This window comes from Poromitra crassiceps (genome assembly GCF_964638095.1).
Source record: "Poromitra crassiceps genome assembly, chromosome: 8".
Lineage (NCBI taxonomy): Eukaryota > Metazoa > Chordata > Actinopteri > Beryciformes > Melamphaidae > Poromitra > Poromitra crassiceps.
The window spans coordinates 54,068,534-54,095,711 of NC_139629.1; the positions used below are offsets into that span (position 1 = coordinate 54,068,534).

The 27,178-nt window shown below is 42.8% G+C and overlaps 2 protein-coding genes across 2 annotated transcripts in view; both read left to right on the forward strand.

The window, feature by feature from the left end:
• The window catches only part of LOC310780808 (uncharacterized protein), a gene marked incomplete at both ends in the record, with an annotated part of 118,416 nt that overhangs the window by 55,385 nt on the left and 35,853 nt on the right, over positions 1-27,178 (forward strand). The window lies entirely within an intron of this gene.
• Positions 10,268-21,169, forward strand: LOC310781006 (PRELI domain containing protein 3B-like; the record flags this gene model as incomplete). The annotated part of the gene is made up of 7 exons (XM_083641543.1): positions 10,268-10,399; positions 13,333-13,501; positions 16,641-16,730; positions 19,449-19,484; positions 19,738-19,772; positions 19,943-20,045; positions 21,050-21,169. The coding sequence occupies exons 2-7, from the start codon at positions 13,364-13,366 to the stop codon at positions 21,167-21,169; spliced, it is 522 nt and encodes a 173-aa protein (XP_083497669.1). The 5' UTR covers positions 10,268-10,399; positions 13,333-13,363.

Sequence of the window (27,178 nt, forward strand, 5' to 3'; positions counted from 1 at the left end):
TACGCGCAAATCAACCCCCCTGTACATGCGTGCCCCCCCCTGTGTAAATGCATGCATCCACTAGGGGGCGCATGCACTCCACCATTGAATCTGCCTGTCTTGACTTACTTGAAGCAAACTCATTGGCAAACTCGAGTCTGCACATGTCTGCTGCGGGGGCGGGGCTTGGTGGGGAGGCAGTTTTGTCCGACCAGCAAACAAGCTTTGTTAGAATGAATACACCCAGGTGTATCTTGCTAATACGTTGAATTACCAGGAGATTCATGTTGTATTCTTCAACTTGAAATAGATGAAAACATGCACATCCAAGGACCCAGACTTCGGGTAGGTGCTGAGACGAAAAAATATAACAGTGAAACAAATGAAAAAATCGCTCGCACACTAAAAGGACTCCTTTTTGATAGCTTTATTGCACCAAGTGCAGTGGTAACGTTTCGAGCCAAACAGCTCTTCGTCAGACAGTATTCTTCAACTTCAATTCTTTTTTATTGTCACTTTTTACTGTGATTGTAATTTTTTTCCTGATGTAATTTCATGTGTTCCATTGTTGTATTGTTTTATCTCTTCTATTTCTGTAAAGCACTTTGAATTGCTTTTGGCATTAAATAAAGTTGCCTTGCCTTGCCTTGCCTTGCCTTCAACATTAAGCTTCTACTAAGGCCTCAGAATCTTTCATAAGCATTCCTTACCCAGACTTGTGCTAGAGTCAAAATGGTTTTTCGTCAATATTCTGTTGTTTTCTATTTGGTCAAGTACTATTTTAAATAAACAAGTTAAATGCAATTATTAGCCTCATTTTGATATGCAGGCAGGCTCCTTCTTTCTTTCTGTGTTCAAAGCAAGTCACAAGGCTGTCTGAAACAAAACAGATAGCCTATAGGTTTTAATCTAGTTAGTGACAGATGCTGAAATGCTATTATTTTCAAGCAAAACACATGTAGGCCTATTCCTTGTTGATCAGTCTACCAACCATTAATACATGTTATTTCAAGAACCTTTGCTTGTTGCATTCTCTCACACATGCAATACATGAAAGAGACAGACATGGTTAGCATGATGATTGTGAGAAACAACCTGCAACAAGGTGTGGTCAATCTAATTGTGCCTGTACAGAATAGAAAAAATTGCCTCTTCACATTAAGTGTCTTTCTAAAGGATATTAACACAATAAATGCATGAATCTCCCAATTGAGGAATTTATCATCAGAGAGCTTGTAATCTTGACGTCAAAATGACCACTTACGGTCATATTGTGACCCCAATAAAGAGGAACTAGGAAGACTAGAGCAAGGTGTTTGGTTTTCCCAGTCACCTGGTGGCAGAAATGTGGTACAGCAGGGGACACTTCTGCATGAGGCGTACACATAGACAGTGGAAGAGATGTGAGGTCTTGGGGACAAGCATGTATGGGAGGGCAGAATTGCCCATAGAGAGGAATTAACTAATGCAAAAGACAGCAACAGTCATCAAAGCTCTCTGTGGTGCAGTGGTTTAAGAGCTGACTTTTGGCTGCAGAGGCCTTGGGTTCGAATCCCACTGTCTGTTGCATGTCTTTATAACGGTTTGTCTACTTACTTGAAAGGCCATGCATTCTTTAGTCGATTGATTGATTGATTGATTACTAACACCTATTTTTACAGTCCATCCTTTGGCAAGAGATGAAATGTTGGTACTCCAATTAATTCAAAACCTAAATATAGGCTACATTTGGAAACCTTTCCCTTTAAATGGGCTAGTGTGTACAGACGAGACTTGATGAGGTTCCATTCTTTTATAAGCCTCCATGGGAGAAACATTTGTACACATGGTGGTGGAAATGCGGTACTGCAGGGGGGCCTTTTTGTCCAGACACAAGTGGAAGGTGAGGAGAGGTGTTTAGACAGGGGGGACAATCATGTATGGGAGAGCAAGGTTGCACATAGAGAATTAACTAATGCAAAGCAGCGTGAATGCCACAAGAAGTCTCTGTGGTACAGTGGTCTAAGAGTTAGCATTTGGTCCATGCTGCAGACTTGGAGGCCATGGGTTCAAATCCCACCTGTAATCTTTGTTGCTTGTCCTTATTATAACAGAGTATGTCTACCTACTTGTAAGGCCATGAATTCTTTAGTTTATTAATTTATTTATTTTACTGACCTGTTTTTACAGTCCATCTTATGGCAATCTAAAGAGACCTAGAGATGAAATGTTATTTATTTATTTATATATTTATTTATTTATGTATGTATGTATGTATCTATTTATTATCTATTTATTTATTTATTTATTTATCTATCTATCTCACTAGCACCTGTTTTTACAGTTAAACATATAGCCTCCATGGGAGAAACTACACATGGTGGTGGAAATGCGGTACTGCAGGGGGGCCTTTTTGTCCAGACACAAGTGGAAGGTGAGGAGAGGTGTTTAGACAGGGGGGACAATCACGTACGGGAGAGCAAGGTTGCACATAGAAACGATTTAACTAATGCAAAACACACCAACTGCCATTAATGGTCTCTGTGGTGGAGTGGGTTAAGAGCTGACTTCTGGTCCATGTTGCAGATTAGGGAGGCGTGAGTTCAAATCCCAGTTGGAATGTGTTTTGCATGTCCTTATTATAACAGAGTATGTCTACAGCACGTAGCCTATAGCCTACTTGTCAAGTCATGATTTTTTATTTATTTATTTTCTTAATTACAAAGACACGTTTTTACAATCCAACTTTAGACGGTTTTAACTTGACAATTGCCATTCTAAATTGTCCCTAGCTTCCTTCCAGTTGCAGTGTTTGCTAATACAATAACTGACAGGAATTAAGCTAGGTTTCAAACTGTTCCCTAGCAACATCGTTCCGTGAAAACTGTCTATATTTAGTGAGATTTGAAGATCTGAGGTAACGTACTGCCTGCCTGTAAATGTAGCAGTGTTTTTATGTCCAGATGACACCTGGCGGCTAAAATGTGGTACTACGGGGGGCAGGTCTGTCCAATGCGTTTGTTTACATAGGGGGGCGCGCATGTACAGGGGGGTTGATTTGCGCGTAACACCGGCCCGGCTACACCCGGAAGTGAAACGCGGAAGTGAAACGCAGCTGCCTGCCTTTGCCGTTTGCGCTGCCTAGCAACATAACATAAACAATGTGAACGCCACGGATACTCTCGGGAACATCTCTCGTTATATTCTAACAGGTTTTTTGGAAGTTATTTTGTGGTTATGGCTGAAGTGGCTGCTGCAAACCGTTTCATTTCACTTCCTGATCTGCCCTGGCCACAGACAGACTACACTGGCCGATTCACTCGGGGTTCAAGCGAGACTACTCTGCCTTGGTCTCGTCGACTATTAGAGGTAAGATGTGATGCATTGATATTAAATTTATACTGTTTAATAACAATCGAAAAAGTTGCTCGTAGCTGCTTTAAAAATGATTTATTTAAAAAAACAATGGACTGAAAGGTAGAAACAAGATGTGATCATCCAAACACTATCATCAGTTGTAATGAGTGCAACAGGAAGTAAGTAACTCTGTCAAATAAAAGTCCAAGATTCCCAAACGTCAAAAGAGCAACCTGGTATATGCGGTCAAATGCAGTGAGGAGGAGTGCAAAGATCTGTATATCGGGGAAACCAAACGGCCGCTCAGTAGACGCATGTCCCAACACACAGGCGAGCAAACTCAGAGCGGTCTCTACACCCACTTCCAACAAAAGTAATGCAGTTTCCAAGACCATGATGTCCACATCTTGGACAGAGAAGATTGGTGGTTGGAAAGAGGTGTCAAGGAGGCCATCTATGTTAAAGTGGAACGACCCTCACTAAATAGAGGAGGGAGTTTGAGACATCACTTGTCTTCAGCCTACAATGCTGTGTTAAAAACTGTTCCTTGGTGTTTTATGGATAAACCAACTTGCACCACCTCACAAGCGGGGGGGAGGCACACCACTGCTGTAAGCTGCTGGAAACGCCATCTTCTCTGGCAAACACACACTAAGGACTACATCCCAACAAGTCATGTGACTTCATGCCATGTGCTGTCATGTGACTTCATGCCATGTGCTGTCATGTGACTTTTCTTGTGTCTATTTATTTGCCAGAGTTACTTCCTGTTGCACTCATTACAACTGATGACGGTGTTTGCTTTGGATGAACACCGTAAATGTCTTGTTTCTACCTTTTTTTTAGTCCAGTGTTTTTAAAAATACAGCATTTTTAAACCCCTCATAGTAAGTGCTCTAGACCAGATGATGTAAACTACAGTTAGGTAATGGTGTTTTGTGGATTTGAACAAGGTGCACTGCATTTCCATTTGAGGATTCAAAGGAAGGGTGTGATCTTGTCACGTCCTAACTGATCTATTCAAATCGTATGCAAAGCTGTGGTGTAGCCCCATACAGCTAGCTGCAGAATGACACTGACTAACTAAAAGTGCAACTGCTACCACACGTCTGCCCACACTTACATAGCACAAAATGACCATAATTCACATATCTGTGGGGTATTGTTGGGTGTCAACACCACAAACTCTGCAATGAACCTGCACCCCCTGGCCTCCCCTACTCACATATTTCAACTGCTGAATGATGGAGGATGGTACAGTGAGCGAGTATTCTTGCTTACCAGAGACTCTCTCCGTTTCACGCTGTACCCGCGCAGGAGAGAGTCTGGCTGGTGTTACTCTCACTCTGGGCTAGCGGGGGGAAAAAGGCCCCGTTTCCTTTACAACCATCCCCCGAAAGTGCACAATGTTTCACCCCTGATGCACTCCCGTGGATTCCAGTCTGGACATCATTCCTGGTCTCTCCTGGTCTCACCTCCTCTCCTGGTCTCACCTCCTCTCCTGGTCTCACCTCCTCTCCTGGTCTCACCTCCTCCTGGTCTCACCTCCTCTCCTGGTCTCACCTCCTCCAGGTTTCTGAAGCCAGAACGACGGCACATCAGCAGAGACAAAGTGAGCCAGTGTTAAGTCCTAAGATCCCTGTCGTCTATTAATAGCCCACTTAAGCTGTTTAAAAGGCCTCACGATTTTGCACATTTTAAACCTTCCCTTTTACTTTCTGATCTCTGTGTGGCTGATACCATGACATGAAATGGTTATTGCCTGCGTTGTGTGCGTGCACGTGTGTGTGTGTGTGTGTGTGTGTGTGTGTGTGTGCACGCCTATTTGCTAGCAGAGATCAGTAATCAAGTGTGACACCTGTTGGTACAGTGTTCATTTAGTGTGTTCATTCAGTTAACAATGACGATGATGAAAAATGTTCGTCAACAATTTTTTTCTATGACTAAGGTGAGGCGTTGATGTGCTAAAAATAGCTCTATAATAATAAAAATATGACAAGATGTTTTGTTTTCGTTGACGAGATGGGACTAAAATGTTGGTCAAAGTCAGAGACGCCTAGGTTTTTAGGTGCTCGGTACGGAGCACCTCAATAACCGCTGGGCTGTGTGTGTTGTTGAGTGCGGACGCCGGACAGTCTGTTGATGCGTCTGTGAGGATTCACCATAGGACTAGCCTCAATGAGAGCCTACTGTACATGGCATTGAGATTGGATGTGCAAAATATGTAGTAACTCTAACCCCATTTACTGATCTCTATCACATAGCTGCATCCCTGGCCCTGCTCTCCTCCACTGCCCCATTTTCGAGGTTGTTTCCCTGCCTGGCCTCCTCCCTCCCTTCCTTTCCTCCTCTCCTCCTCCTATGCCGCTTATACATCCCTCTCTTCCACCCACCCAGCGCCCTATGACGGCTAATCCCTGGACACGGCAGAGTTGGCCGCATTTCCAACAGAGCGTGCCAGGGTGGCTATTTATACCACAGTTGGGGCTTACCAGGTCCACTGTAGTATCTAGTATGTTTACATGACGGCATGGAATAGTATGAGGAAACACCTTTCTTGTACCAGATTCATCTAAGAGCCAGATTAAATTAAAATATCTTGTTGCATGGATGATCTTTACTCTCTTTAGAGTCACAATTTCAATTCATCACTTTTTCTCCTTGACTACTTTTATGAAGGGCTGGGAACATTGCTGGGGACAGACGGCAGATATTTCGGGGTTTCCGCTCTAGAGCGGACGGCGGACGCCCCGCCCCTTCCGTCATTGTTTACAATCCAACGACCTCTCATATGAAGCCATTTATTATTATGATTATGATTATTATTATTATGATTATGATTATTATTATTATTATTATTATTATTATTATTAGCCGAAATGTCGTCTGGACCTAAAACACCTTCAATCGATCAGCTCTAACTCCATTCTCGTGTCAATTGGACTGTAAATAACCGCGGCGCGTGGAAGGGGAAGTCTAGTTGGCACGGATGTCCCCTCTACAGCGAGAAACCCCCGAAATATCGACTGCCTGTCCCAGAGTCTTACTAGTCGTCAGACTGATAGACTCTGGGTCCCCAGATTGGGAACCCATGATGCGTCTATATTTCATTATTTCTAACGGGCAAGTAGTAATTAGAAATCCCCCCCTGATCCAAAGTAGTAAGAAGGCTGACCTTTTAGTATAACAAATGTGTTAGGCTGGGAAGGAACTAGACGATTAGGCAACGATGAGGTATGATGCACTAACTGAGAAGATGATCCTGCCGACTCCTGAAACATCTGTGACATCAGGCCCTCTAACCTCATGGGAAATTACATGGAACAACATGAACTAGCATTTATCAATTACACATTAATGCAACATGGATTAATATCACTGTAAAAATAAACAAACATTTTGTTTGAGTGACGCCGTGGCTGCAGAGACCCGGTCAGTGTGAGCTGTACAGGTTTACTATTACCTTAACATAGTGGATGCTAAAGAATTAGCATGGAGTGCTGAAGTGAATGATCTACCAAAGACACACAGATGATTTGGTGACCTCTATATGGCGCAGGTCAGATAGCTGGTGCAGCCAGCCAGGTATCTAGGGAGGCAAGCACTGTGGAGGAAAAAACACTATTACTGAATGCTGAGGTTTGGCCCCTGAGCTTTCTCTGTCCTTCTTTTTGTTTTCCGCAGACTGCCTTTTCAAACTGTGTCCTATGAACAGATACTCAGCACAGAAACAGTTCTGGAAGGCGGCGAAACCGGGAGGCAACAGCACCACTGACGCAGTCCTCCTCACCAAACTCCATGTCAGTGACTTTGACTTTTGTTGTGGTCAAACCAAGATTAGTGTATTGGTTGCACAGAGCTACAATATTGTATCCATGTGAAATGTGTGTGCAGCAGTTCAACGTATCATTCCAGAAATATGAATCAGTGTTGTGTAGAAAATAGGAAATCTGTTCAAATTGCAAAACCAGTATTTTATGAAAATGACGATACTCTTAATGATTGAGTGTATTCTTGAGCATTTCTGTTTCCTGCTCCGTCTTTCAGCATGCTGCTGATTTGGAGAAGAAGCAGAATGAGTCTGAAAACCGTAAGCTACTGGGAACGGTCATCCAGTATGGACATGTCATTCAGGTATGGGAAGGAGGAACCTACAGTTATGTGATAAGGTATCTAGGTCAGCAGTGCTGTGGCCATATCTGGCACCATATGACGCTGTCTGCTTCATAAAGTTAGCTATGGATGTTTCATCAGCAGCACGTTTTAAATACTAGTCACAGAACAAAGCTCTTCCACAAGGCAGTCCATTATAAGAGCCTTATCATCCTCTGCTCATTTGACCAGGAATGGTTTGCACACAGACATGAGATGATACGGCTTCTGAAACGACCAAGAAGGGTCATGCGGGCCACTCTGTGATGGTCACAAGGGGGTACTACATATAGGATGTCTCAGTGGAATCATTGCATAGTCATTTCAGTATTAATTTAATCACTAATGGGATCCTGGTTCGCCATAGGAAATGCATGACAGATTTCGGGGAAGGTTTTTAGTGGTCACCTTTTAAGCATGGTCTATCTTTGCCACATCATTCTTGAAATATTCAGAGATATTACAGACAGAAAACAACGTGGATTAAATACAAGTGTGTTATTTTGTCGGAAAACAAGACCTTGGGCCATATCATACGCCTAGGGCAAGGGCAAGCATTATCTTTGTTAGTTTCTAGCATTAAAAATCTATTTTTTTTCCTTTTAATAACGACTGGGTCACTGAAACACATCCTTTGATGTACTGACCCAGAGGTAATAAAAAAAAATGTAGATTTTGAGTGCTAGAAACTAGCAAAGATAACGCTTGCCCTTGCCCTTGCACTTGCACTGGGCATAAGGTATGGCCCCATATTAGCCCAAAATATGTGAATAATCCAGCCCACACTAGAAGGCTGTAAATGGGCGTCACCAACTCATAAATGCGTCACCAACTGATAAAGAGAAGCGAACTCCGTTTCATCAGGTCCACTCTGCTGTGCATTGGGCATTCACTCATTCTAAGACCATATACAGTATTACTTGGTAGGATTTAAGTGCCAGCTGTGTGTCTCAGAACTATGTGGAGCTTCCACTGTGTAATGCAGGTCTTAAGGTGTTAGTATACAGTATATGGGTGAAACTGAGCTGCAACAAGTGGTCATGAGATGCATTTATTGACAAGAGATTTAGTACTCCCTTGAGTTGTGTTGTGCCAGTCTTTGATTGGCTGGGTCCAGACCTTTGAATCAGCCCACACCACTGAGTGGGCTTATTTGTTTGTTTATTAAAAAAGGGTGCCCATTAGCTGCCGCCTGGACGACAGCTAGTCTTCCTGGGGTCCAAGACAAAAACACATTACATGATAGACAATAATTAAAATACAAAAACACAAGGTAAAAGAACAGAAGAGAGAATAAAAAACAACTCTAAGCTAAGACGGAACAATAGCGTGGTCAGCTAGCCCTCTAGCTGGCCAAACACAAATATTAATATATTGTACGTATTACTCTATACAGTAGAAAACAGACATAGAAGAAAAAGTGAAGTTACAAACATCATTGTGAGTGAAGATGGGATCTGAGCCTCCTTTTAAAACCAGCTCTCCCTTTGATTGAACAAATATATTGTTGAGTTGACTTTTGGCTGCTTCTGGTCTGGCATTGTGACATGCAACAGTGATTTCCTCAGTTGAAAAAACGACTGGTCCAATGAGCACGAGGGGTACTAAGGATTAGCCAATCAGCGTCAATAAACAGCACAACGGGCGAGACTAATGTTGGTCTCGACCTAGTTTCGAGATGAGAACGAGTCATGTTACCTCATATCACAATAGGCATCAGAGCTCAACATAAATCAAGTGTAATCCAAGTGTGACGTCCGTTATGACGTGTGTCTCCTCATCAGCCCATCCTCAATAGCCAATCAGCCCCCTGTCAATATGGCGTTGGTAATGACGTCACTACCGAGGCCATGACGTGGCAGTACATATAGCCATGGTCAGTGTGTCATTATCCTCTTTCCCCGATTCTTCACCTCATGGTCGCTGTACCTGGGCTGATCGTATCCCATCCTCTGAAGCTGCGTTTCGCCCCACCCACCTCCCCAGTCCACCACCAACGTCTTGACTCCCGAAGAATTCTCTATCCTAGTCCGAGCAGATGCCCTCCTCTTTCACCACAAGAAGAGAGGCATCTTACCACGGAGTCATTACGCCAATGAATCAGTTGCCATGCTGCCATGCCATATAATTAGTTGCCATGCCATTTGTGAATAAAGCACGCTCGTTAAATTTTACCCACTGGTCTCTCATGATTGAAACGCCATTGTCAAGCTGTTTCCCGTTGTCAAGTGCGCCAAGGAGAAATAACAACAATGGCGGCCGCTATAGACACTGCTATCAAGGCTGTTTTAAATCAGTTAAAAGTACCACTTTGAAATCCAAACAGCACTCTGCTTTGAAGGCATTTATCCAAAAGGGATTTTTTTGTGTGCATTCTCCTGACGGCCAATACATTGGTCTCTAGTTAGGAAAAATGCGAATTCCCTAGGTGGATTTCCGTCATGGAAATCATTTAGAGTGGAGGAAATGTCAGACTTCTGTCAGAAGTCTTTGACTTATTTACAGACGTATGTGCCTTCTAACTAATGTAGTATTTTCCTCCATTATATTGCAATAAAACACAATTTTTTGCATATCTTTACATAGAGTATAAAGATATAGCTTTACTACATATACAAACAAATAAATATATAAAACATTCTATGCAGACATTTCAGCAATTATTGAATATACTATCCAGTAGCTTATGCTGTCAGTTGGCTGCATTATGTCATTGTTTGTAACTATTTTTCTTGTAACCATTATGTACGTATGTTTCTGGTTCTGCCAACAGTTGTTGCACTTGAAAAGCAATAAATACCTGACGGTGAACAAGCGTCTACCTGCACTGTTGGAGAAGAATGCCATGAGGGTGACTCTGGACTCAGCGGGCAACGAGGGGTCTTGGTTCTACATCCAGCCCTTCTACAAGCTGCGGTCCCTGGGAGACAGTGTGGGTAGAGGGGCCCTAAGCTCGTTGTGGGGTCAAAGTCAATTGCAGTTAATTGAAGATGCTATGGGTGCGATCACACCTACAGTTTGTTTGGAAAAGTGTACTTGTTGCATTTTCATTAGGTAGTTCAAAGTAGAGAGACACACAAAGGACTGGGAGAGAAAATCTGGTGACATGCGATAAAGGTCCAGGGGCTCGATCCTATGACCCAGAACTTCACATTTACATGGTACTGTATGAGTCACCCGGATGCCCCACTTTGTTGCCTTTTTTGCATTGTTTTTTTTTTTAGGTTCACACTGCTCAATTAAGGGACTAGGACTAGTAAACAAGGACTAGGACTAGTAAACAAAAGTCACATGGACATGGACACATGAACGGGGTGTAAACAAAACAAAAAAACAGATTCCAGTCCCTTCTGCGCTCTTTGCCGCAATTGCCTTCTGATCCTCATACCAGTTGAAAACATGTGAAGAAAGCGCGGTTTGCTTTATTTTATTATGCTATGAGGAACTGCTGCCATCGTATGTCACCATCTGTCTCATTATTTACAAGTGCACATTTTGGGACTGTTTCCTGTAGTGGGTTCAGATTACATTCTCACTTCTCACTTCTTACAAAATACACTGCAACACACACACATCTTTCTCATTGGCCCAAACGAACCAAACTAAAGGGTTCCAATAAACCACTCCAAACACGTTTGGTGCACCCTAAAGCGTACAGTACCTTGACATTTAGAATCTTAGTTAGGGTCAAACTTCCTCTCCTTGGTTCAGTGAGGAATGCTAACAAGCCATTTATGCAAATTACAATCAATTTCCTTAATCAATGTAATGTTCATGTTAACGATCAATTCATCGATAAATCATTAAATAAAACATCTTTAGACCTACTCAACAAGTTAATCAATCAACCAAACTTCCTGAACTACCGTAGCTGTCATTGTGCTTGTAGACGTGCTGTATTTCAACATTGTATTACAATGTTTACAATGAATACTGTTGTCGTTTTGCGTGTCATTCTCCCACACTGGACTTTTTGAATGAGAAAACAGCACATAGCCTACATTGTCAATTAATCTGTTAAGTTTGATAGATCAAATTCTTAAAGGGATTGTTCGGTTTGTTTGAAGTTGGGTCCTATCAGCTAGTCACATACACTAACGTAATTAGGTACAGTGTTCTGGACGCTGAGCGCAGTGTCTAACGAGATCCGGCACCCAGAGGAGCAGCCTCGCGCAGCCTCACCAGCTTTTTCTCTCTCAGTACTGGGGGTCAACAACTAAAACGTAATTTAGCCACCTAAAACACCTAAAACAACGCCCACCTAAACAAATCGATATCTGTGTACATGCACGCTCTATTTTGACAATTTTCAGCGCTTTACTTTTCCGCAAAACAGCAGTTTCATTCGGCACTGCTTTTTCTCCCAGCCGTACAACCACCGTATTCCTCCGCTAAAGCCAGCACAGAGCACAGAGCCGCGGTTTACAAAACAGGAAGAAGAGAGATAAAACACTGACTTACTTTAGAGACAACAAGTCACCTGGCCTCTCTGGTCTGGGTCGTTTTCCACAATTTATCCTGGGAATGGTGAATAAGGTTTGCAGCCAGGGCACCCAGGCATTTAGACAGCAGGCGCATCTCTCTGCCTGTTCACTCTCTGCAAAAGTTCCTCTTCTGTATTCTCTCTGGTTCATAATTGTATCCTCTTGTCACCAAGGTGAATGGCATATCATCCTCGCTATCAAAATCACTCATATTTTCGTCCGTGTATTCTATTTGTTGTGTCTTCAAACCGGGAGAAATAAAATAGCCTACCCCCAAATAACTGCGGAGTAATCCAGTGCTGCGGCTCGGACCTGGCTTTTAGCGGAGGAACACGGTAGTTGTACGGTTTGGAGAAAAAGCAGTGCCGAATGAAACTGCTGTTTTGCGGAAAAGTAAAGCGCTGAAAATTGTCAAAATAGAGCGTGCATGTACACGGATATCGATTTGTTTAGGTGGGCGTTGTTTTAGGTGGCTTAATTACAGTTATAGTTTTAGTTGTTGACCCCCAGTACTGAGAGAGAAAAAGCTGGTGAGGCTGCGCGAGGCTGCTCCTCTGGGTGCCGGATCTCGTTAGACACTGCGCTCAGCGTCCAGAACACTGTACCTAATTACGTTAGTGTATGTGACTAGCTGATAGGACCCAACTTCAAACAAACCGAACTATCCCTTTAAGGACAGGGCTGTCAACTTTGACTTCAGCTGGGAGACAACACCTGTTCACATTATGAAATATGAAAATGAGCATTATTCATGGTAAATTGCCCCACTCCACCTTTCTCAGGCATTATGAACCAACGTCTTTTTCCACAAGACCTTTTCTTTTTGTTAATTTTTGTTTATATTGGGTAGCATTTTTTGATACTCCAGATATTACACATTTTTCTTCAGAACACAGGATAAGAAAGATCTATGCTCCTCATCAAGTCCTTCCCATCATCTGACACTCCCCACTTTAGTTCCTCAGGTCTACCCAAATAGAAATAATACCTGAATAAATGATCATCTTAATACAGATACCTGACTATGTTTTAAAATGAGCGAGCAAACTTGGAAAGATACATGATTGGTGGGGGGGGTCTGGGAGTCCTCCCCCAGAAAATAAATAATTAAAATAACTAATGTAAAACCAATTTCCTGCATTTCTATAGGCTACCACCTAACGTCACGAAACAGCAACCCTGTTTCAAGAGAGTTCCTTTTTCATCTTAGGACCCAGAAGAGAAATTTGGAGTGAGAAATAGGAGGTTTGTGAGTGAGAAGAGGGTCAGTTGAGTGAGTCTCACTCTTAAAGAGTGAACGTTAGTAGCTATGGTTAAGGGTAATAAGATAATACAAGCATTACATTCATGTCTTTTTTGGGTGTGTCTCTCCCCTCCACAGCCATCCTTGGGAGACGGTAACCCAGGCTGCTATGCAGAAGTACCCTAACCCCATGAACCCCAGTGTGTTTGGAGTGGATGTTTTGGACAGAGCCATAGACAAACAGGGATGTCTCCACAGCAAAAGACTGCTCAGCACAGAGTGGGGCCTTCCATCTATAGTGAAATCAGTGAGTGTCAAAGCTTGGTTGCAATTTAGTTACCTAGTATTTGTCTACCGTCCAACATGATAGTTCAACACTTGTATCAGCATTGTTGGGCTTGTAGTTAAATGTCAATATGTTAGGACAGGGGTGCCCAACCTTTTTTGACCGAAGATCTACTTTTCAAGTAGCCAGCCTCCCGAGATCTCCCAGTCCAGTTTCAACATCGCAAACGCACACACATCGTTTCCAGCGTGCAGTAACTAACCTCACAACACTTTCTCGTTGTCCCACAACCACTTGACATTAGGGCTGTGAATCTTCACTGGCCTCACGATTCGATTCGATTACGATTCAGAGGGCTACGATTCGATTCGATTACGATTATCGATGCATCTCGATGCATCTTAAATCGATGCATCACTTTTTTTCCCCAATACATGATTTATTTTTTCTCACTTTCTTTTTTCTCACTGTGTGGCTACTTTTAAAATAAAAGTGCATTTGGAATTGCATTGTATTATGATCCATAATTAAAATAAACAACTGCATGTACTTCTATTATATTTTATTTGATTATATATATATATATATATTTATTTTTTTTATAATCGATTTTTGACGCAATCGACCTGGGGTGAGTCCGCGGTCGACCAGTAGACCGCGATCGACTGGTTGGCCACCACTGTGTTAGGACATGCAGGTGGGAAAAACAAGTGTGCTTATCCACAAACTAGTCGGCAGTAAGTGCCCTCGTTAGAGAAACACAAGATCTGTATCTGTGAAGAGGCACAAAAGAGACTTGCTGCTGCCTCTTTTTATTGTCCAATCAAAACAGTATAACTTTATATCAGTCTGATAAACATGAGATAATAAAAGGAAACCTGATAAGGTCACATCATCCAAAGCAACACGCAGGAACGCAGTCGTAGCCGCCACCGAGAGTCAGTTGAGTAAAAGGAAGGTCGGCTAACGCTCTCCAGCCATTGAGGATGACCTTAACTCTCAAGGCTATTTCTGTCCAGCAGCACTGCAGGCCTGGTTGTTGTTGGCCCAGGCGAGTCGATGCCTGTCTGCCTTGTCACATATTGTACAAGAAGATTCAGTGCTGCCATTTGTGTCATCGCAAGGCTCTCTAACCTTTGACGACGTGTGATGTAACTTTCCATCACAGTGTTAGCTAAGCTACCAAGGGCTCACTTTGTTTGGACCGCCGCCAAATGGGACGGGCAGTATTGGTACTACGCTTGGCTGCACATCGAGTACACTGACCTCAGTTAAACTGTGGTTCCACTTTTATTATTAGTGTGTGAAGATCATTTTACGGTCAATCTTAAAGCAATAAATTCACCTGGAATGCGCGCGACATCTCTGATCAAACATGTTGTTTTGCGGTATTTTCCGTTGCTTTTCTGAACTCACGATGGTGGCAAATGCAACCAGAGTTGAAGAATCTGCTACTACCACTAACTGTCATGTTCCAACCTGTGCAAACATAAGTCAATCAGTTGGTGTTCTTTAATCTTTCGCACTGACCTTTGGCTTAGATCTCTGGGTGAAAGTTGGCCGATGTGGTCAGATGCCCGCTGATTGATAGCATATTAGCTAAGCCCTTGATCAGATTGTCTCAAGTCACTAAGCCTTAGCCCTAGTGGTTCACAAACTGGGGTACGCCTACCCCTAGGGGTACGTGGAGGTACTAAAGGGGGTACTTGGAGAAAATGGAAAATGGAAACATTTAAGAATAAAAATCATGAAAATGAATGAAACATTAAAATAAATCTGCTCCGGTGGCACTAATTGCAATTTGCAACTCTTTCACGCCATTTCTTATTTTGTAGTGTTATATTCTTCAATAGGTGGGTTATCATTCATTAATTGCATCGTATGCTATAGTTTTCTCTTGACGTTTTCTAAGCAAAATGTTGTAATCTGGTAAAGGGGGAACTTGGATTCAGAAATCAGGGGAAGGGGGTACTGAAGCCAAAAAAGTTTGAGAACCACTGCCTTAGTGTATGTGTAGAAGCTGGAGCGGAGGACCTGTGTCTGTCTTAAGTAGAGTCTAAAGTGCTTATCTGAGGTTAGGTTTAAGTAAAATACTTAGTTAATCTATCACCTGATAATTGTGACCCCAAATCAGTGTTTTTTTATTTGTTATGTAAGTTTGAGACGCAACAACAGATGATGACATGAATCATTCATTGCTCATTTACATCTAACATGAAATCAGCGCTATGCCCTTCGTGTGAGATTATATTCCATGTTCATTCACTTGCAGTCTGTATTGAAGCACACTTGGCCTCACACTTGGAGATAAATACGTCGCCACTTGCCAGCCAAATGGAAAGACATTAATGCAAGCAGAGGTTGCATTTGAATTATTTTATTTATTTATTTATTTGAATTTGCCGTGCTCCTATTGAACAAATGTATATTAAAATAGGCTTTGTTGACTAAATGAGGAAGGCAGTCGCCTGCGCCAAGGCTGCCAACAGTGAACCCGCCCTACTCTTCACTTTTTTCAAGAAAAAAAAAATCACTTTATTCTTGCATCCAGCTGCCCAGCATTTAGATATCCATTAGCCACTATAGCCAGCAGCTAGCAGCTCAGTAGTCCACAATGTTCACAACTTCACACTTTTAGACAACAGTCAATCTTAGTTTGATTTGTCAAATTCCGATGTTCACTAAACAACTTTCATCAAGTAGGTAGAATAAGATCACTGCCTGTAGAGGTGATGAACCACAGTGGCAAATTGTGATCGGCTATGTGAAGTGTTGTTGGCCCACTGTTAGCAGCGTGTGGCTGCTACCTTCCAGTCAACACTCAAGGCAAGTCCCTTGTGTCTCAGGAAGCTAAATCTGAAGTAAGAAACGGAATGTGAATTGGGATTTTTTTTTAATATAGCTAAAAGTTAAATTCCATAATATCACGTTCAATTTGACGTCATTGTGTTCAATTTAAAATTGTGCCTTACAATTATTTTTTTTATTAATTTATTCTGCAAATTTGTTTCTCTAAATTCAAGGGTCCAATATGAATGGGTGAGATTAAAATATATACAATTAAAAATAAAATTTCTGCTAGCGGCCTGGCACTATCCTCATTCCATAACAGCTATTATTTCAGTTGAAGTAACTTGCGTCTCTGTCTTTGACTCTTTAGATCATTGGTAACTCGAGAACATGCACATACATCCAGGAGCAGTCTGTTGTGGATCCTAAGAAGAAGACTTTTGAACTTCAATCCTCAAATGTGAGTACTTTGATGATGGTGTCTGCTCACCTGTGGTTGAACGTGGATGTAGGGTGTCTCGTGGTTTACAGACTTCAAGTTTCAGCCATTGTGTCAATTAATCCCGGGATCAGACTACACAAATTCAGCCAGATATTAATTATTGCCTATTATTGGGTCGTTCCCGACACATTTCTAGCTTCGGGCCCAAATATGAAAAACTCTCCTAACGGGACAAGCCCCGTCTTTTATTGTCACACGAACACCACAACACATGCATGCGGCCACAACACACTCATGCTGACGGTGGCTGGTGAAAAGTGTCCTCTGCATTTAACCCATCCAGGCATGTCCTTTCCTCCGGGGGGCAGGCCAGGAGCAGTGGCCGCTTTCTCGTACAGCGCCCGGGGACCAACTTCGGATGTTGTTGTCACTGGTCGGATGACGATGACGATCTGATCTTCTGCATGATTTTAGTGGGGGGGTTATATACGGAGGAGCCCCCTGGGGGAGCACGGGGAGAACATGCAAACTCCACACAGAGAGAAAGGCCCTTACGACGAGATACCCCACCTGGGCAGTAGGCACTGAAGATATGGGGGGGACTTACGACGAGATACCCCACCTGGGCAGTAGGCACTGAAGATATGGGGGGGAACACAACCACAGCGCCCACAGTGTCCCAGGCGAGAATCGAACTCAGGACCTTCTGACTGTGAGGCGACAGCTCTACCACTGAGCCACCGTGCCCGTCGGGAATGACGAACGGGCGTCTGTAGTACCTCTTGTAGTGTGACATAAGTAAAGATGATTTCAGCACGAGCATCCCCGTAACCATAGTAACTCACTCACTCCTGACCTGCCTGCATAAGAGGAGAGATGCTGTACTGCTGCAAAGAGCCGCTGACTGAGCATGGACAAAATTACCCTACAATATAATATATTTTGTAGCTAGCCTATACATTACATTACATTACATTACATCATTTGGCAGACGCTTTTATCCAAAGCGACTTAGAATAACACATTTTTGTCAGCAATAGAGCGATCAACTATGCAACACAGTCTGACAACTACAACATCTGAAGGAATAGTGGTAAAGTTAAGTTCATTTTTTTTTTTTTTTTTTTAAAGAGAGAGAAAGAAGTTAGTTCAAGAAGGGCCCAGATGGAGCCTATATTTCTCTCTTTCTGCAGCTACAAAGTGCTGCTGTTGCGCTGTGCTGTGTCTCGTCAGTCCATGCACTGTCTGTCCTCTTTTCGCTATGTAAGGTTATCAATTATGAATTTGTATTTCACTGCATGAGAAAATTGACTTGTGGCATCATGCATGTCATTCCCAACTTGTTTGCGTGGTCGAGGTCAGACTTGTAGTGTCGCCACTCTCCCGGCCAAGACATGGCAAGAATGTACAGTATGGCAGTATGACTGCCTAGTCTGACGTGGTGACCATCGTGAAAGACAAACATAGGAGTGCTCTGATCCTGGCATTAGCAGCGTTGCGTAAGAATGTGGGCAGAGTGTCTCTTGCATGTAACTGTAACCCAGTATCTTATACCACAGGTGTTCTTTAACATTTTTTTTGATTGATTGATTGAGTTCTTTATTGATAATGAACAAACAGTATATACATATATACATACACAGTCCCACCATTATCAAAAGGATAAAAAACGCAATAAAGGTAACAGCTTATTTCCATTGCGGTCCTTAAGATGACTGTGATAAGATGTGCACTGTTGTGTGTATGCCTGGATGTGTGTAAGTGTATAACAGTATGAGTGCGTCAAGCACTTGTCAGAGTCTGCGGGTAACGCGTGGGTGTGCCTGCCACGCAGGGGGGAGGATAATATGGGGAAGTAGGGCACAGTGAATAATCAATAAAAATAAGCATAAAATAAAAGACAATTAGTACAATTAAAAATATACCCAACAAATCCTAATAAAATACCGTACAATAAAATATAATCAAGTAAAATAAATAAAATAAAATAAAATCTAATAAAATACAGGATCTAATAAAATACAGGATCGACTGACATTGACAACATTTTCAACCTAAGAGTTGATCTTTGAGTTTTTTAGTCTCACCTTGGGACTCAGTTGGGGCCACACACAAAAAACAATGTTTGCAAGAGTTACAATCCCCCCCAAAAAGTCCCTTTCCTCCCTTTATTTTATTTTTATTCATTTATTTAAGTATAGGACTAAAAAGAGCCACAACTACCCATAAATGAGCCGCGGGGTTGAGTATCACTGATATACACTACTTTTGTGTGTAAGGTACACGTTCTTATCACAGCATTACAACCGTTTCCAAAGCATGTTGTGTTCAGGATGTGCTGGCCACAAACATCCATACGCTGTCTGCCTCCACTTTAGCCTTTTGTCCCAGAGAGGGACAAAAGGCTACAGTACAGTACAGTACAGTACAGTACAGTACAGTACAGTGCAGTGCAGTGCAGTACAGTACAGTACAGTGCAGTGCAGTGCAGTGCAGTACAGTACAGTACAGTACAGTACAGTGCAGTGCAGTGCAGTACAGTGCAGTACAGTACAGTACAGTACAGTACAGTACAGTGCAGTGTGGGAACCTGTCAAACATTTCTGGAATGACACCTTGCTTGTTCCACAAGTAGTCTTGTTTTCATAATCAGTGGACATTCATAACACGCTACGCTAAGTCACACAACTGCAACATTTGTAATGTTATTGTCTCTCTATAATTTGTCTCCTTTAGATCACCTTCACAAACATGGTGTCTGTGGATGAGAAGTTAGTAGAGAGAAGCGTCTGCACATCCACTATGCAAACCAGGTGCTAGACTAACAAAGCTATACGTTGAAAAGAAAAAAGTCTGCACTCTGGAGCATACTTAAAGACTTGGAGTTTATTAACGTTTCGGTTCAACAACCTTCATCAACCTTCTTCTCTGATGAAGGTTGTTGAACCGAAACGTTAATAAACTCTAAGTCTTTAAGTATGCTCCAGAGTGCAGACTTTTTTCTTTTCAACGTGTGGATGAGAAGTTAACATACAAACCACACCCCGAGGACCCAGAGAAGTACGTCTTTACGTTGCAAGCGTTTAGAAAATGACACAGATGGATCATAATGTCCTTTCCCATTTGACTTGTCAAATACAGTTCAACACCCAGTGCATTTCTAAGGAGCAATCAGGCCTGACAGGGTGTTTAAGGCAGCTTGTGACTCTGGATTCCTTGCTCCTTTCTAGAACAATTCTGACTCAGGAGGCCATCATCTCTGTAAAAGGCATCAGTCTCAGCAGTTACCTGGAGGGAGTCATGGCCAACACCATCTCTACTAATGCTGGGAAGGTGAGAGATCCCTTATGGTTGTGTTTCTTTAAAACTACGGCTCGGGACCCACAAATATGTGTGGGCCTGTTTCTGATAGTTCCCCATTATGGCAAAGCATGAAACTACATTTGATCATGTACATTTGATCATCAGAAACGAGTATTCACCCAGACCATGGTATAATGCGCTATACATTGCACAGTATAAGATGAATAAATATGATAGAATATATCCCTGAGATAACATAGTAGCAAAGTAGCGAGCAGCGAGTGGTGAGTGATTGCAATAGTAATACTATAATAGAGACCCCAACAACAGAGCTACATTATTTTGTGCTATTGGGTGTTAACTAGTATAGCATATAGCCTGAAGTAGCGCTCCTTATTACACCGTGGGTGTATCAGGCTGTCACAGTGAGGCCATTTACACCTGGCGTTAACATGTGGTTTCTGCAATCAGATTGTATTTTATCACTTCAGCCTGATTCCATTTACACCTGGCATTAATGTAGCCTAGTGGGATGCATTGCATGCATTTTCTGCAATCTGATTGCAATCTGATTGCAGAAATGGTTGTCCTCTCAATCCGCATAAAGTTGGTGTATCCAGATTGAGAGGACACATTGCATTTACACTTGTGTTCAATGTGTACACAATGCATCCCTGACCACCTCCGGAGGTGGTTTGGCCGATCAGATTGCAATCCTTCTTCAATGCGTTTTGGGGGTGTTTACACCTGGCATTTCAAGTGATAAAACACAATCTGATTGCAATCTGATCACAGAAAACGCATGTTAGCGCCAGGTGTAAATGGCCTCTGAAAGAGCTGCTTAAGGCCCCCACAAGTCTCACGCAGGGGGTGAGAGGCATTGCTCATTGACGTCAGCTTGGCTAACATCCTCCTCTCACCCACCTCCTTTGTGGAATCCAGAGGGCAGCCCAGGACAGAGCTAGCCTTCTTCACCATTCAACTGATTGAATTCTATTTATATAGACTAATGCTTTGTATTTGCTCTTCGTCAGGGGCGTGAAGCTATGGAGTGGGTGATCAGGCGACTGAATGCGGAAATAGAGGAACTGGCAGCTACAGCCTGCGGGACCATACGCACACCCATCATGGCTGCTGCGGTCACCGAGAAATGACATCTCCCTCTCTGCTCATCCCTTAGCAGAGTCTGGAAACCCCGCCCGCGCCAGTACAACCAGCCTCCCTTTGTGATGCTCTTGTGCCGTTTTTCTTTTTTACTGCTTGAGGGTACAGATTTATCCATCTGGTATAAGCTATTGTCTACATTAGATATATCTCTTGCAGCAGACTGCAACATAAAGGAATTCTGGGGAGAGGTTTCAGGGGAGGCTGCCTGGCAGGACTGCACTGAGAGACTTGGGGAGAGGTGGGTGGTGGTACGCTCGGGGGGGCCTGTGCCACTGAGGTCTGTGTATTTGGAAACTTGCAGGAGAGGCCAGCAGAGGCCATCAGGTGAATTACATGGAAAAGGTGCCAAAGTAGACATGACTCTCTCTATAGTCTTGTAAAAATACCTTTGCCAGCGATGTTTCCATCTGGTGCAATACCTTCAACTGCCAGTAGGCCTCTTCTGGCATAAACCCTGTGGGTTGACAGTGACGAGGTTACAAGGAATAACCTGGTTGAGCTTTGACGGCAGGAAACACTCTACCTCACTGAGGCAGGGTCAAGTGCACTACACGTGCAGAGTACACAGAAGTGTTCTCGGCTTTCAGAATAAAAGGTAGGGTTAACACAACCCGTGGACAGTATATGTTCATGAAATGTTTGTGTAAGAACCGTCTTCTTAAAAATGTTTTCCTTCACAACCTTCAGTAATAACAAACACTGTACCAGGCATCATATCCAAGCCTGAATATAACTACTGTATTTTGTTATGATGTAATTTAGTAAGTGATATTGTCGTTTATCTGTAAGGGATCAGTTTTGTTTTGAAGAAGTAATTTAGGGGACCGTCTCAAATGCAGTGTTGGTATAACTCGCATGTTCTTCAATTTGGTTTAGAGGCAAACTTCAAGAACTAACCCACTAACTAAGGTTTAACAGTACACAAGAATACTGATTGATTGAACATTGGAAACAGCTTGCATCAAATATTTTTAATTGAAAAAATTGAAAACAAGAAGATGCTGAACACGCTGGGGGAGCTGATCATTTGTAAATCTACGGGTATTACTGTTTGATGGATCAAATGGAGTTACGACATGCATTTAAGACCGTTTTCCCTTTGAAAAAGAAAAAAAGGACATTACAGCAGCAGCATAGTGATGCTGGAAGTTTATTTTCATAATATACTATTACCTGCAACAGGAGTATTTATTAAGCGAAATGAATGGTTTCAAGGGAGTGAAATACGTCTTGGATTAACCCTTGAGAAAGGGGCTGTCACATGCTTTGTTACAAGTTTTGGTTGCCTCTAGAAGGAGACCATCTCACCAGCCTGAGAATGCATGTGGCAGTCAAAGATGATTTGAAGACATGCTCCTGATTCCCCAAAGTTGTACCTCAGAATGTAACAACAACTCTTGTTGTTGAAATGGAAAACGGTTTGATCTGTTTTGGAATTCAATGTGCCGTTCTGTTTAGCTTGTTATAGAAATACTTGTGCAATATTTATCAGGCAATATTTATTTAATAATTTAATTGTGGTATACTATTCTGAAGTGGCAAAACGGTGGGCTACCTCTAGTGGCACGTAAAGCCTTGACATGTCCGACACTTGTTTTGTTTATATATATATATAGATATATAAAATATATTATATATATTATAATAATTCTGCCAAAAATATTATGTTGAAGGTCTGTGGAAAGATGGAAGCTTGTAGAGTGAGGGATGGACAGCTGAGATGGCACTGCAACTGAAATGTACACATTCCAGTACCCAAATGTTTTTGCTTTTTGATCCCGGGAGGATTTTCTGAGTGTAGCAGCATCATCTTTTTCAGCACGGCCCTGATACACACACACCTAGGCTACCTGTAGAGCCCAGAAACAAACACCTAGGCTACCTGTAGAGCCCAGAAACAAACACATTCTTCTACTATTGGCCCTGAACAGGCTCCACCAGGGTGTCTGAGCAGATGCAATGCAGAAAGCCACATACTGCCACACTGTGGCCAAATGATGTCTTCCCATTTTTATATTAAAATGGAATAATAAAAACAGTTCAAGGGTTCAGATTTTATGTTGTCCTGTCATTTGGGAGAAGAAGAAAAATGAATCGCAACAGACCATCACACTGACTTACAGACAGACAACAGATCATCACACTGACCTACAGACAACAGACCATCACACTATCAAAGCAAGGCCAAATGATCTGAGTTTATGTGGTTTAATAAATAGCCAGTCAAAAGTTTTGACAACACATTTTTCTTTATTTTTAACATTTTAGAATAATACTAAAGATATAAAACTGAAATAACACAAATTGACAAAAAAAAATCAAAACTGTCTTAGATTTTAACTTTAGATTCTTTAAAGTGGCCACGTCTTGCCTTGATGCAAAGGCTTTGGAAAGTAATTCATACACATGCATCAACTTCACTTTTTATATCTGTCTAAGCCTGGAGGAGGGTCTCAGCCGGGGGTGTGGGACCCGGGCAGGGTGAGGGCCAGGGCGGGTGGTGGCAGCCCTGGGTGTCTGTGCCCAGCGGGGTGGTGCCGCTGGCGGCGCTCTCCTCTCCTCCCCTCTTTCCCCTCCTCTCTCCTCCTCTCTCCCCCTCTCCTCCCCTCCCCTCCCCTCCCCCTCTCCCCCTCTCCTCTCCTCCCCCTCTCTCCCTCTCCTCTCCCCTCCTCTCTCCCTCTCTCCTCCTCTCCTCTGGTTCCCCTCTGTCCCTCTCCTTTCCCCTCCTCTCCCCTCCCCTCCTCTCCCCCTCTCCCTCTCCCCTCCTCTCCTCTCTCCTCTGGTTCCCCTCTCCCCTCCCCTCCTCTCTCCTCCCCCTCCCCTCCTCCTCTCTCCTCCCCCTCTCTCCCTCTCTCCTCCTCTCCTCTGGTTCCCCTCTGTCCCTCTCCTCTCCTCTTTTATACACTGTCCCAAACTGCGCAGGACAACGTGATTGGCTGGCTCAGATTTGAACAGATCTGAGCCAGCCAATCGCGTTAATCCTGTGATGACGTAATGTCCTGTGCCCCATGACCGGATGGACTGTCTCTCCCCATCTGTCTGTCTGTCAGTCTCTCCTCGTCTGTAATGTCTGTCTGTCTGTCTCTCCCCATCTGTCTGTCTGTCAGTCTGTCTCTCCTCGTCTGTAAGTGTCAGTCTGTCTCTCCCCATCTGTCTGTCAGTCTGTCTCTCCCCATCTGTCTGTCTGTCTCTCCTCGTCTGTAAGTCTGTCTGTCTCTCCCCATCTGTCTGTCTGTCTCTCCTCATCTGTAATGTCAGTCTGTCTCTCCCCATCTGTCTGTCTGTCAGTCTCTCCTCGTCTGTAATGTCTGTCTGTCTGTCTCTCCCCATCTGTCTGTCTGTCAGTCTCTCCTCATCTGTATGTCTGTCTGTCTCTCCCCATCTGTCTGTCTGTCAGTCTGTCTCTACTCGTCTGTAAGTCTATCAGTCTGTCTCTCCCCATCTGTCTGTCTGTCAGTCTGTCTCTCCCCATCTGTCTGTCTGTCAGTCTGTCTGTCGCTCCTCGTCTGTAAGTCTGTCTGTCTCTCCCCATCTGTCTGTGTCAGTCTCTCCTCATCTGTAATGTCAGTCTGTCTCTCCCCATCTGTCTGTCTGTCAGTCTGTCTCTCCTCGTCTGTAAGTCTGTCTGTCTGTCTCTCACCACGATGGTCCCCTCTCTGCCGTGGCTCTGGTGGAACTGCAGCATGTGTGTGAAGGGGAAGTCACAGATGACGTCGGAGTTCAGGACGAAGAACGGCTCGTTGTCCACGGTCAGCAGCTCTCTGGCCAGCGCCAGGGGACCGGCTACACACACACACACACACACACACACACACACACACACACACACACACACACACACACACACACACACACACGATGTGTTCCCCAAACTTTTGAAAATGATCAACATGGTTTGATTGTCTGAGGAAGTTCCCGCACAAAACTTGCAGGTTCCTCTAATGAGAACAAGCAACTCTACAGAAGCTCACAGACAACTATTAAAGAGAGAGAGGCTTCAGGCTTGAATGTGTGAGTATAGTATAGTATAGTATATATACTATAGTTTAGTAAAATGAATATCAAAATAACTTTTCTATTCTTGCACAAAATAGATAAATTCAAGCACTTTCAATGACCCATATCTATTCATGTCTATTTTCAAAAAGTTGCAAGGCCTTGAGCGCTCACCTGTTCCCAGAGGCTCCTTCTCATGAGACAGAGAGATACGGATCCCAAGCTGAGGAGAAAACAGCTCATCTGATCAGTCTGGACATGACCTCCACTACTAATACTACCTATTATAATCATCAGCACTACTAATACTACATATTATAATCATCAGCACTACTAATACTACCTATTATAATCATCAGCACTACTGATTCTACATATAATAATAATCACCTTATTTTTCTTTCAAATAAAAGCAAATGTCATCCACATAAAAGCAGGTCCGCCTGCAACTAACGATTCTTTTCATTGTGGATTATTTCCTCACAGTGTTTCCCACAGGATTTGGAGAGATTGTGGTGGGTGGACCTCACACACACTAGGGGGGAAAACAAACAAATTTAAACTTGGAAATATTCTAGTCTTTAAGTAAGTAGATAATTTTATTTCTGTGTCATGCACCATATTCATGGTGCCCAGCCCGTATGGGCTTACAAGACACAAATCAGTCAAGTTCAACAATACAAACAAATTAACAAGCAAGTTACAAAAAGTTCAGCCAAACATAAACAAGACAAGACAGAGTCATATATATATCTGGGAAAGTGGTACAGAATTAAAACACAACTCCAGTCAATCCATTCATCTACATATTTTATGATCTTATTACAGAACGGCCAATTCAATACATAGTAAAAGACGCTTTGGCTGCTTTTGCCGTGTCCATTGGCCCAATATCAGGACTGTATTGCAGAACTGCACCCAGGCAAGCAACATGTATAGTAAGGAGCTCTAGTGACGCAGATAATTTGTTAGATTTGTTAGAATTCCCTTAAAGGAACACTCTGCCCATTTTCAACCAGCTTTGTATCATTAGAACATCAGTAGTATATCAGAAAACTGTAAACTGTTTTGAAGTCTGTCATTTAATTTGACAGTTATTGAGTGTTAAAGTGTGGACCAGTGACATCACTGGTCCACACTAACTCAAATTAATAACTCATTAACTCAAATCAACTCTCAATAACTGTCAAACTAGATGAATGATGAATAGTTTGACAGTTATTGAGAGTTGATTTGAGTTAATGAGTTATTAATTTGAGTTAGTGTGGACCAGTGATGTCACTGGTCCACACTTTAACACTCAATAACTGTCAAATTAAATGACAGACTTCAAAACCGTTTACAGTTTTCTGATATACTACTGATGTTCTAATGATACAAAGCTGGTTGAAAATGGGCGGAGTGTTCCTTTAATAACTTCCCTCATTCTGTCTGTTTCCCACTTTGTGGAAATGATAGGAGACCTTACTTATACTGAGTTCTGTTGCACTTCATTCTGATAGACGTCATACTTAATGTAACTTCAATCAAAGTCAGGTGACGATGTAGATGGCTGGTGTGTGTGTGTGTGTGTGTGTGTGTTAGTGGCAGAAAGACAGAGAAAGAGAGAAAGTACGTTTCATATACCGCATTCATGACAACTCTGACCACCGTAAGTTTCAACACGGAACCTCCGGCCCGGACAGATTTGCGTTCACGCTGCACCTCCCGCTCGGGGGGGAAACCAAGTGGTTGCTATAGCAACCCGCATCAGCATGTTAGCTACCTACTAGCGAACAATGCTAACCGAACATGCTGAATGCAGAATTTCACACAGAGCGAAACACAGATGACACAAACACATGACACGTTAACATTACATAATTAAGACCTCAAATTGTGTGTTAAAACGTCAACAAACGTCTTTATAATAATTCTGTGATTATCATTAACGATGGAAGTTGCCATTTTGATGTGGCTGTGACGCCAACTCAGAGAAACCGGAGCTCTGGATGATACCC